This window comes from Lethenteron reissneri, chromosome 51 (genome assembly GCF_015708825.2).
Source record: "Lethenteron reissneri isolate LAM-NWPU_2019-01 chromosome 51, ASM1570882v1, whole genome shotgun sequence".
Taxonomy (NCBI): domain Eukaryota; kingdom Metazoa; phylum Chordata; class Hyperoartia; order Petromyzontiformes; family Petromyzontidae; genus Lethenteron; species Lethenteron reissneri.
The window spans coordinates 8,561,130-8,573,122 of record NC_083829.1 but is presented as its reverse complement, the minus strand read 5'-3'; the positions used below and the strand labels follow the sequence as shown (position 1 = coordinate 8,573,122).

Sequence of the window (11,993 nt, the reverse complement as noted above, 5' to 3'; positions counted from 1 at the left end):
TGACAGTCGCCCTGGTGCGGCCGGGTACGGGTACGGGTAGGGCCGTGAGTCACTGGTGAGTAACCGTTTTTTCGCTCATTTCCCAACGTCTTGTCTCTTCTCACAATTCAAGTTCCTAGAATCAACCCACCCGCGCCTGCAACATGGCTTCATCCCAGAGGTCGCAATCAGGTACCCGATACCCGTACGGGTACGGCCGGGTACGGGTACCCGTTTGTGACCCTGGTGCGGCCGGGTACGGGTAAGGAATCAAAACCCGTTTGCGACCTCTGGCGACCGTGGGCCCATCGCGTCACTAGTGGGGACCCCGGCACCGTGCCGGGGCCTAGCTCGGCGCTGGTGCGGGGAACGAGACCAGAACAATTGGAATTGTACGAAATGTGTGAAAATGCGTGCACGGGCAAACGGCTTAATGTGCATTTACTACGGGTAATTTTCCATCGAAAGAATATCATTTATAATAAAATAAATGAAAGAAATAATTAATAACGAAACGGACAAGAAGTATACCGAAGAAAATTTTAACATTTGTGACGAACATCTCCATCATGGGACCGTCCTTTGCCAGTACCACAATATGTTTGTCTTTGTGCTGTATGCCTTTTGGCATCCACTGGTCTTACACCGTTTTGAGATGAGGCTCAAAAGAAAGCTGTCTCTGGTGTGGACCAATCAGTTTCAAAGACAATGCACTGTATTATCAGAGTACGTTTTTGGTTTGCATTCTAACCACAAGCATTGTGGTTAATGCAAACATAATTCCTTGTAAAAGGTTTCAGTTTGGTGTTTTAACATCTTAACACAACTGTTTTGTTGCCAGAAAAAAGGGGAAAACCTATTTTCATATGTGACGAACCTAAAAACGAATCGTCGTAAATAGAATTAACATACATCTGGGGGTACTCCTGTACTGTACGTGGACCAAAGTGTCACTTCAATGTGAATTGAGCCTAAAAGATTGCAAAGACGACATCAGCAAAGCTAAACTCCGCAACGCACGGTGCACGGGGCGTGCTTTCGTGCCTGCGTGTGTGTGTGTGTGTGCTATGGGGCGACAGGAAGTGAAGCTGAGCAGCCCGGACTACAAGGACTTCGACCTGGAGACAGCGCGGGACGATTTCATCAAGCGCATCGAGTGCTACAAGACCGCCTACCAGCCCATCGACGACGAGGTGGACAGGTGAGGAGGGGGCGATAACTGCACGGAGTCGACCTGCGAAGGCTACGAACGGTGCGAAAGAAGTTCAACATACATGTGTGATGGTGTTATTAGGCGAACATACACCATCTCCGGCCAGTACCCACTACCTACCTATAGGGGGCACTTAGCGGGTTGAGCCAGTACCTGGCAGAGGTTGCTACCAGGTACCCGATACCCGTGCTCTACCCGATACCCGGCTACCCGTACCCGGCGCGGACTGAACTGTCTCGTTGTCCTGTCCCACCCCCCTGCCCACGCGGCCACCCCAGCGAGCTGTCCTACATCAAGATCATCAACGTGGGGCAGCGCTTCCTGGTGAACCGCGTGCGCGACCACGTGCAGAGCCGCATCGCCTACTACCTCATGAACATCCACGTGCAGCCGCGCTCCATCCTGCTGTGCCGCCACGGCGAGAGCGACAGCAACGTGCAGGGCCGCATTGGCGGGGACCAGGGCCTCACGGCGCACGGCCGCCAGGTACGGTGGCGTGCATGTGCACGCGTGCGGTTCACGGCGGCTGCCCTGCCTCTCTCCGTGCGCATGTCCGTGTGGAGAAGCCGGAAGACAGTGGCCCTCCAGCAAAAACGGAGGGCAGAGGAGCGACGCTCGCAACAACTAGCGGAGCGCCGGGCGGCTAAAACGCAGCAAGTTTGCACAGTAGGGGGCACAGCTGGTGCATTTGGCAGTCGTCTCAAGTCGGTCAACCCGTGACACCTGGGTCTGTCCCCGTGACCTCCTGTCAGCGAGCCTTGGACACTTCACGTGACCTCAAAGGGAACCTGCCCTGGCACAGGCGCTGTGGTGACGTCACCGTCACTTGGTGGCAAATGGAGGGTATTGGTATTGGTGGAGAAAAACAACGTCAGTGTAGCGGTTGGCGCCCTACGCTAAGAACCTGGCGACCGAGTTCGATTCCTGCTCACGGCCAACACCGGTGACGATTATCTTAACCAGTCCTGGGCCTCCCTGAGCTCAACTCGGCCTCAAATGAGTACCTGATGCGGTGTGTAAACATCGCCACTCGGACGTGGTGCTGGCCACCCACCCCCTCGCGTTCTGTGCCGGCCTCCATAGGTGCTCTCGAAGAGCACTTGCCCCAGCAGTCTGCGTAGGCCACACGGGGCACCCTTGTCTTTTGTGCGCGTGCGTAGTTTGCTGGCGCGCTGTGCCGCTACGTGGAGGAGCAGAACCCGCTGGCGCTGCGCGTGTGGACCAGCCAACTGCGCCGCGCCATCCAGACGGCCGAGGCGCTCGCGCTGCCCTACGAGCAGTGGAAGCCCCTCAACGAGCTGGATGCCGTGAGTCCTCCCTGCCCCCCCCCCCCCGCGACCCTCGCCACTTTGCCCGCCGATCGGTGACTCGACGGCAAGGTGTAGCCGCCCGTGCGAGCGGTCCGAGCTTTCGGAAGGTGCTCGCTCGCAGCGGCTGCCCCAGCGGCTACACGCGGGAATCTCTCTCACTGTGCTTTTGCATGCGTGCGCCGTGCAGGGGATTTGCGAGGAGATGACCTACGATGAAATTAAGCAGAGGTTCCCTGAAGAATTCTCTCTCCGCGCCGCCAGCAAATACCACTACCGCTACCCCAACGGGGAGGTGAGCTCACCCACTCACCCACCCACTCAGCCCCTCGCCCACCCACCCAACCGCTCGACCACCCACCCAACCGCTCGCCCACCCACCCAAACACTCGCCCACCCACCCAACCGCTCGCCCACCCACCCACCCAAACACTCGCCCACCCACCCACCCAAACACTCGCCCACCCACCCAACCGCTCGCCCACCCACCCAAACGCTCGCCCACCCACCCAACCGCTCGCCCACCCACCCACCCACCCAACACTCGCCCACCCACCCAACTGCTTTCCCACCCACCCAAAAACTCGTCCACCCACCCAACCACTCGCCCACCCACCCAAACACTCTCCCACCCACCCAACTGCTTTCCCACCCACCCAAACACTCGCCCACCCACCCAGCCCCTCGCCCACCCACCCAACCGCTTGCCCACCCACCCAAACACTCGCCCACCCACTCGCCCACCCACCTACTCACTGTGGCATGTAATCACATTGATGATTTTCGACTGTGGCATGTAGTCACAACGTTGACGATTTGCCACGTCTCCTCTTCCTTCTCTCCCCCGCCGCCGTAGTCGTACCAGGACCTGGTGCAGCGGCTGGAGCCGGTCATCATGGAGCTGGAGCGGCAGGAGAACGTGCTGGTCGTGTGCCACCAGGCCGTGCTGCGCTGCCTGCTCGCGTACTTCCTCGACAAGGGGGCAGGTACTGCCCTCCCCCGCCCCATTCCCCCTCGACACGACTTCCTCCACTACCCAGCCCTGAACCCCTTTACTCTTTGGAAAAAAAAAATTGGCGAAGTGGGGGAAGGGGGTGGAGGGGAGCCGCCCCAGGGCGCCGTGTCGCCGACATCTGCAGCTCTTGCAGCCACAGAGTGTTGTCCCGTGGCCGTAAGAGTTGTAGATTTCGTGCGGACGAGTTGTGATTACCGGTATAAATGAGTAGAGCCTGGCGGCATGACGGCGAGTCTGGGGGATCGTCCCGTGCTGCGAGTGTTTGAGCGAGCGAGCGTGTGTATGTGTGAGCGTGTGTGAGCGAGCGTGTGTGTGTGTGTGTGAGCGTGCGTGTGTGTGTGTGTGTGTGTGAGCGTGCGTGTGTGTGTGAGCGAGTGTGAGCGTGTGTGTGTGTGTGCGAGCGTGTGGTGTGTGTGAGCGAGCGTGTGGTGTGTGTGTGTGCGTGCGTGTGAGCGAGTGTGTGCGTGCGTGTGAGCGAGCGTGTGTGTGTGCGTGTGTGTGCGAGCGAGCGAGCGTGCGTGTGTGTGAGCGTGCGTGTGTGCGAGTGTGTGTGAGCGTGTGTGTGTGTGTGTGAGCGAGCGAGCGTGTGGTGTGTGTGAGCGTCTCGGTTTGAGAGTTGACCGGGTGGGGTTGACCCTCTTGCGTGCCTCCCCCTAGACGAGCTGCCCTACCTCAAGTGCCCGCTGCACACCGTGTTCAAGCTCACGCCGGCAGCCTACGGTGAGTCTCGCACGCGGACAACGATCCCCCGGCATAGTCTACGTGGGCTCTCGGCGCAAGTGCTGTTAGTGAGCACCTATGAAGGCCAACACGTGCCGCACGACGGGATGATGTGGCCAGCACCACTCCCGACCGCCTTTGTCTCCCAAGTGGCGATTATTACACACCGATGGGTACTCATTTATACCTCTGTCGACCGAGGGGAGGCCCATGACTGGTTCGGATAATCATCATGGCTCAGAGCGGGAATTGAACGCGGGCCGCCGGGTTTGTAGCACAGTGCGCTAACCACTGCGCCAACACTCCCCGCACTAACAATCGCACACGCACACACATACAACAACAGCCGCCATTCACGGCTGTTGTTGGGGGGTAATGTCACCATGGTGGTTGTGCCTGGGTAGGTGCACTTTGAGGCCACGTGAGCTGTTGGGAGGCTCGGTGGCAATTCACGTGACAGTCCCATGTGCCATGAGTTGACTGATATGACTGGCAGATGCACCACCTGTGCTCCACTTTGTGCCAACGAGTTTTAGCCGGCTGGTGTTCCACTGATTGTGGGCGTCGCTTATCTGCCCAATGCTGCTATTGGAGGGCGACCGCCTCCAACTACCCAGTAGCATCCTTCAGGAGCCTTCTCCATAGTGGCCGATCTTGACACCGCTGGTACCAGTCTTCAGCAAATCTACTCAGCTCCACATCCTCTTGTACCATATAAGTCCATGTCTTCTCTGGCCCGTGCCACACCCGTTTAGCCCCTCTCTATCCAGCTCGATCTATCTGGCCAAACACAAGCTGCTTGGGCGTGCAGTGGCTGGGAATGTGGGCTACATGACCGGGCCAACGCAGCCTCGCCTGCCGGAGGAGCTCACTGATGGGACTGTATCCAGATGTTTCAAGGATTTGTGAGCTCCTCACACAATCTAGCCCCGTTAAACCAGGCTAGGTGGGTGTGTGGGTGGGGAGTCGGTGATCTCCAGAGCCTCGTACGTAATCTAGTAAAACGGTGATGTCTTCTGTGCCTGTTGCTCAGGCTGCAAGTTGGAATCTGTTCACCTGGATGCAGACAGGACGAGTACAAATGGAGATGGACACTCGGTAAGCTGACTCACCCACATGCTGTCCACCATGCTCACCACACACCAGCTCACTAACCCACCCATGTGCTGGTCATGCTCTCACCCCCTCCTTGCGAGCTTACTAAACCACTCATTCACCGCCTCACTCCTCCATTCATTTACAACTCGCTTTCCCCTCGCCTCTCATGGGCTCACTCACTCACCCTCTCATCCTTCCCGGAGTTCACTATCCCACTCACTCACCCACCCACTCACTCACTCTCCCATTCATTCATTAATCCACTCACTCACCCACTCACTCTCCCATTCACTCACCCACTCACTCACCCCCGCCCTGAGTTCACTATCTCACACACACACGCACACCCACCCACTCGCTCACCGCACAATGATGCCGACGGTGTGTTGTGCGTGCTTCACGTGTCATTCCGGTGGCTGTTGTTGCTGTGTGCAGAGCGCCACGCGAGAACCGTGACGAACTCCGCGCGCCGTGAAACCGGCTCGCGCGACCCAGTCGCCCTGCATCCGCTCGGCGGACGTCCGAGCGAGGGCGGCCTGCGCTCGGGGATCGTAGCGGCCGGCCGGCGTCGCACGAGCAATTCCCAAGCGCGACGGTGCCTCCGTCACTCAAGCAGCCGAGCGTGGCTCCACGCGTCGGCGATTCCCTCGCGTGCGGCCGAGTTTTTGCGCGCGGGCGCGGCTGCGGGGACGGGAGCGCCACCCGCGGTCGAATGACAGGGTCCCCCCGGGAAGCACAGGGTCCTCATTTTTGGTTTTTAAATGCAGACGATGACGACGCCACCGCCGCGCAAGCCACTGCCGATCGTCGTGCGGGTAGCCGGAGTACCCACGCCCGTGACATACGAGTACGTTAAACTAACGGACGGGCGCCTGTTTAATTATCAGCTGCTCCTCACTCGCCCCCGTGCGGGGGGCAGGGGTCAGTGACTCGGTGGCTCGCTTTACCGCAAAATGCGTGGAGAGAGTAATCCGATTACTTTAGTAGAACGCGCGGAAAGATCCGCGTGTTCCAACCCCCGTTGCGCGCTGGTGAACAATACAATCGCCATATTCTCCGATTATAAGACGCGCATATTTTTTTTTTAATCTGTACTTCAGAGCATAAGTTGGGGGTGCGTGTTACAAATCCCGGTAGCTGTAGGGGTGAGAATTAAGCCGGAACTTGTCGACATGTTCGAGCGCAAACATGCAGCGGTTTTACCGGGGAAAGGTTTTGAACGCCAAAAGATTTAGCGTTTCCAAAATAACGTGGGGGGGGGGCGGGGGGAATCCGACTAAGTTATTTTTTTCCCCAAAAAAACCTCCGTGAATTTGCGTGTTTTGTTTTATTTATGCGTTATTTATTAAAGTGATGTTTCTCATCCGAGGGGTCAAAGGTCACCACCACAAGTGACTCCCCGGCACCACGTAGCTGTGTTTTTTTTCTATTTTTTTTTAAACTGTTACTGTGCACAGGCCGAAAACGTCAAGCGGCCAGCAATGAGCAGCGCGAGTAAAAGTTGTACTCGATAAAGAGCGTGACACGTTTCTTGAGTTGAGTAAGGTCGTTGTTTTGGAACTTGGGGGAAAAGACGACGATGGGGGGGGGGGGGGGGGGGAGATTCCACAGTGGAGCCGTGCGAGGGAAGAAGCAGAGAGAGAGGGGTGAGGTGACCTGCGGTGTGGAGAGTGGGTCAGGGAAATGGTGGACGGATGTGTGAGTGTGTGAGCTAGTGTGAATCAGAATCTTTATTTATCCTGGAAAAATCCGATGAGCTATGAAGCTCTTTCTTCCCAAATGTCCACTATTTTCACAGATGTCCAGTGTGTGGATGAGTGAGGGGAGGGAGTTACCATATCTGTCAACCCCTTATCAGTGCCCTACCTTATTACAGACCAATTCAGACATTATTGGCCACTCCATGCCCTTACAAATGGCAACGTTCATCCTACAAAGTTCCATCAGAATGGAGAAACACAAACAAATAGACAAACAAAATTGTTTCCCTGTATTGAAACGGCTGTACGCCGTATGGACCTGAAAACTCAATTTCCCCGTACAAGAATACGGGGTAAACCGGTATGGGTTGACACGGTATGCGAGTTGCTGAGTGGGTGAGTGAGAGTCACGGCAGCAGTCACCGTGGTCCTATGCCAACCTGACAGCCGGAGACGGTGAACTCGACGCGGAGTCGGTTTTCGCAGCGATTCGTCATCGATTTTTCTTTTTTTAAATGTTTTTTTTGCGGGGTCGGGGGGGGGGGGGCGGTTAAGGCCACGTGATTATCTGGGCCCCACGCTTTGTGACGTCGAGGACACGTCCAACCAACACCTGACGTTTTGTTTTGCGTGAACGAGGAGCGGGCAGTGGTCGAATCCCCCCGGGGTGGTGGATGCAGGAGACAGAGAGCCCGTGCAGTTGTTATTGTTGTTGTTTTTTAATTTTGCTTCGTCGCACTTTCCTGCCCATACTTGAGACCAAACCTGTGACGTTTGCCACGGTTTGCAGATCGCCGAACCTGTAACGTTTTGAAGTCCCTTGGTCAGGAGCGCCGTGTAGCCGCACGCCTTTGTGCGATGCGTGCGGCGTGTTTACGCCTGCGGTTTATACGCGAAATAACCTTTCGCGTCAACGCAATAGCACTATTTAACATGCGGACGATCCGACTCCTTCACACATGTCTCTCTCCACGTAAAGAATATAAACTTTTTTTTTTACACATCCCAGCAGCCACACGACCTTCTGAGAGTGCGGAATTTCAGCGGCAAAATTCTGAACCGGTTTTAACATTCGGGCGACGCGCATGATTACTTTGTGTTCGATATTATTTCGCGTTAATCTAGCAAACCCATACCGAGCTGAGAGGCTCCTTTGTCGATGAACATCTGGCAGTTCGATTTCAAGCTTTCGTGACTGCAGGGATTCATCTTCTTGGTTCTTTCGGTAAAGTCGCGTAGAAGGGACGCTGTCTTTCCGACAGACCTGTTCTTCACCTGAGGACGGCTGCTTGCGTTGTGGCCGAAACGTCGTGAGAGTTATTTTATTGTTTTATTTTTATTATTTTATTATTTCCCTTCTACGTGACTTTACCGAAAGAACCAAGAAGATCTAGCAGTTCACCAGCATCAGTTTGAGCAAGGCTGACTGCTGGTGAGACACTGCATGCTGAAACTGACTTGAAGCTTTCCTGACTGCAGGGATTCATATTCTTTGGGTCATTCGGTAAAGTCACGTAGATGACGACCGTTTGTGTTGCGATCGAAACGTCGTAATTTTTCGTTATTTTATTTTGAACCTATCTGCGTGACTTTACCGAAAGACCCAAATAGTTTGTTGAAACTGCTCCAGAGCTTCGCTTGCGTTCAACCGGCGTTGCTGAAAATGATGCACTCAGAAGTTAATGTGGCTGATGTGATGTGTAAAAAATATATATCTTTGTGGAGGGACCAATATGAGGGGGTGGAGGGGGGGGGGCAAACTGTCTGCTGATTTGTGTCGTGTTCTCAAAATGGTCCTTTGCATTTTGACTTCAAACTTTCGTGACTGCAGGAATTCATATTCTTGGTTCTTTCGGTAAAGTCACTCAGATAGAAAATAAAAAGAATAAAATAAAATGTATATATTTTTTTTATCTACGTGACTTTATCGAAATAACCAAGAATATGGTCCTTTGCAGCCACGAAACACACGATGCTTTAATGCAAGCGTTGATGTAATAATACTTTTCGCCTCGAGTAGAAATGTCGCATAGGTTTTCTCCATAATATCGGTTTTCTTTTGTTTTGGTGAGATCGTGCATTTTCCTGACCTTCCTTGAGACCAAACCTGTGACGTTTTGCACCACAGTGCACGGTTTGCAGATCGCCCATAACATTTAGAGTCCTTGGTCAGGAGCGCTGTGAAGCCGCGTGCTTTGTGCGACACGTGCGGTCTGTTTACGCTTGCAGTTTACACGCATAAATACGCGGTCTAACACAAAAAAAAATGTAACCCGTAAAAACAAAGTTTTTCACTATAAATCCTTTATATGCGTGGCGGCTAGAGTCCTCTCGTCCTCTGGCTTGAGATGGCTGCCACCTATGGGTCAGATGATTTTCTGCCAGCATTAAGCAATTGGTAATTAAATATTTAAAAAAAAATTCCTAAACAGTGTAAAATTTTGGAAAACATTTTTCGCGAAAATTGTCACGCACAACGAGTCTGTGTGCAAAATGTCAGCTCGATTGGATCACGGGAAGTGGGTTAAAAAACGACCGAAAGATTTGCACGGTCGTAAGCGCGCAAGCAAGCAAGTGAACTTAATATAAAGGATTTAAAAACCATATTATGGATGATATTGGTCGCGAAAGCCTGCGTGTTAAACCGACGTTTTATTTTCGTCGTTATCGTCATCATCGATGTTTTTAAACGTCCGCACGTTTCATGTGGCAGGGAAACTCCGGTCCGTTGACGAGAGTCATGTTGATGTCTTGGGCCCCCCCCCCCACCATCCGATCACGTTTCGTCAGGTAGCGTCGTCGCCGCCGCTACACGTGCAGTGACAATTCTACAGCAGAGTTTCTTCACTCAGTTTCAGAGGGGAGGGAACACGGGGGGGGGGGGGGGTGCCACTTTGGCCGGTGAGACATCAACACAAGGGCTGCTGCCACCCTGCCTGCCTGACATTTTCATTACTTGTGTACCCGCCTATATAGCCGTCCCAGGACGGGTGAATATTGCAGTCAATCTGAAATATTCAAACGAAAATCATGACCGGCTCATGATTGTTAATGAGGTTTCGGGGCGGGTATCCAAATGAGTGGCTAATGATTGATGGGGGGGGGGGGGGGAGTTCCATGTGGAGTGACGTCATCCGCTCATGATTATTAATGAGGGGGGGTGCCCCATGTGGAGTGACGTCACCCGATAATGATTTTTAATAAAGGGGGGGGGGGGTGCCTCCCGTCATCCGCTCATGATTATTAATGAGGGCGAGGGGTGAGGCATGTGGAGTGACGTTACCCGCTCATGATTATTAATGAGGGGGGGGGGGGGGGCGTGCTCATGTGGAGTGACGTCACGCGCGGGACACATTTTTGGCTTCTTAGTAATTGTGGGGGGGGGGGGAGGCCCACGTCAGGGCCTGCACTCAAGGCCACGAGGGGCCGGCTGTGGCCCCGCGAGGCCTTACATTGAAGATAGCACCGATCCGAGCGAAATCGCCTCTCACAGCTGGAGACGTTGAACTCTACGCGGAGTCGATTTTCGCAGCGACGATTTTACGATTCGTCATCGATTTTTCTTTTTTTAATGTTTTTTTTTGCGGGGAGGGGGGGCGGGTTAAGGTCACGTGGTTAGCTGGGCCCCACGCTTTGTGACGTCGAGGAGACGTCCAACCAACACCTGACGTAGGCAAGCAACTTAAATTGCCACGTGTGCGGGCGTTTAACCTCCAACGGTGATGATCGTTTTTTTGCGGGCGCGTTCTCGCTGGTAGAGTCGGAGAAACGTTTGTTTGTTTGTTTTGCAGCTAAACTGAGCAGTTCGTTTTCCGCGACCCTTTGGGGCCGTTCATAAATGACGTCACGCACCTGCGGGTGGGGGGTGTCAGACATTTGTGACGATGTGTGACGTCACATCAAAATGTGCAACTATAAATATAAACAACGCGTTCTACTTAATTAAATAGACTTTCTAATGTTTTCTCCTACAACATCAGAGTGCAACGACACATTAAATACGCACTACAATGACAATAGTTTAAAGCGATTTGAAGCATGTTTTATTTTTGGGGGGGGGGGGGGGAGGCAGAGCTTTGTGACGTCATATTTGAGGGGGGGGGGGTCTGATTTTTTGTGACGCCGTGTGACGATGGGGGGGGGGGGGGGGTCAAAAATTGTCCAAAATCGAGTGACGTCATTTATGGACGGCCCCTACTCCGCCCCCCCTCCCAGTTAAATTCGTTTGGTCGTGTCGGGTGGTGGAGGGTCCTGCGGCGCGAACTAATGTTGTCCAGATCGTTGCGTGGCCAAACGCGCGAAGCCTCGTCGTGGTCTGGGGGTCTTGCGGCGCCCTCGTTCCTCGGGGGGGGCGGGGCAGGGGGGGCAGCGGGAGGATTCCCACCCCTCACCTCCCCACCCCTCCCCACCCCTCCCCACCCCTCACCTCCCCACCCCTCCCCACCCCTCCCCACCCCTCACCTCCCCACCCCTCCCCACCCCTCCCCACCCCTCACCTCCCCACCCCTCCCCACCCCACCCCTCCCCACCCCACCCCACCCCTCCCCACCCCACCTCTCCCCACCCCTCCCCACCCCACCCCACCCCTCACCTCCCCACCCCTCCCCACTCCACCCCTCCCCACCCCTCCCCACCCCTCCCCACCCCACCCCTCCCCACCCCACCCCTCCCCACCCCTCCCCACCCCTTCCCTCCCCACCCCTCCCTACCCCACCCCTCCCCACCCCTCCCCATCCCACCCCACCCCACCCCTCCCCACCCCTCCCCACCCCTCCCCACCCCTCCCCTCCCCACCCCTCCCTACCCCACCCCTCCCCACCCCTCCCACCCCTCCCCTCCCCACCCCTCCCCACCCTCCCCTCCCCACCCCTCCCTACCCCACCCCTCCCCACCCCTCCCCACCCCTCCCCACCCCACCCCTCCCCACCCCTCCCCACCCCTCCCCACCCCTCCCCACCCCT

General features: G+C 55.3%; 1 protein-coding gene across 1 annotated transcript in view; it reads left to right on the top strand.

Moving 5' to 3' along the window:
- LOC133355652 (6-phosphofructo-2-kinase/fructose-2,6-bisphosphatase 3-like) overlaps nucleotides 1-6,892 on the top strand; it is a 43,913-nt gene extending 37,021 nt beyond the window's left edge. The window contains exons 9-14 of the mRNA XM_061573028.1: nucleotides 2,353-2,499; nucleotides 2,690-2,794; nucleotides 3,356-3,485; nucleotides 4,172-4,234; nucleotides 5,268-5,332; nucleotides 5,768-6,892. Coding sequence (XP_061429012.1) covers nucleotides 2,353-2,499; nucleotides 2,690-2,794; nucleotides 3,356-3,485; nucleotides 4,172-4,234; nucleotides 5,268-5,332; nucleotides 5,768-5,788 — 531 coding nt within the window. The 3' untranslated portion in view covers nucleotides 5,789-6,892. The remainder of the gene's footprint in view (nucleotides 1-2,352; nucleotides 2,500-2,689; nucleotides 2,795-3,355; nucleotides 3,486-4,171; nucleotides 4,235-5,267; nucleotides 5,333-5,767) is intronic.
- Nucleotides 6,893-11,993: the final 5,101 nt, after the last annotated feature.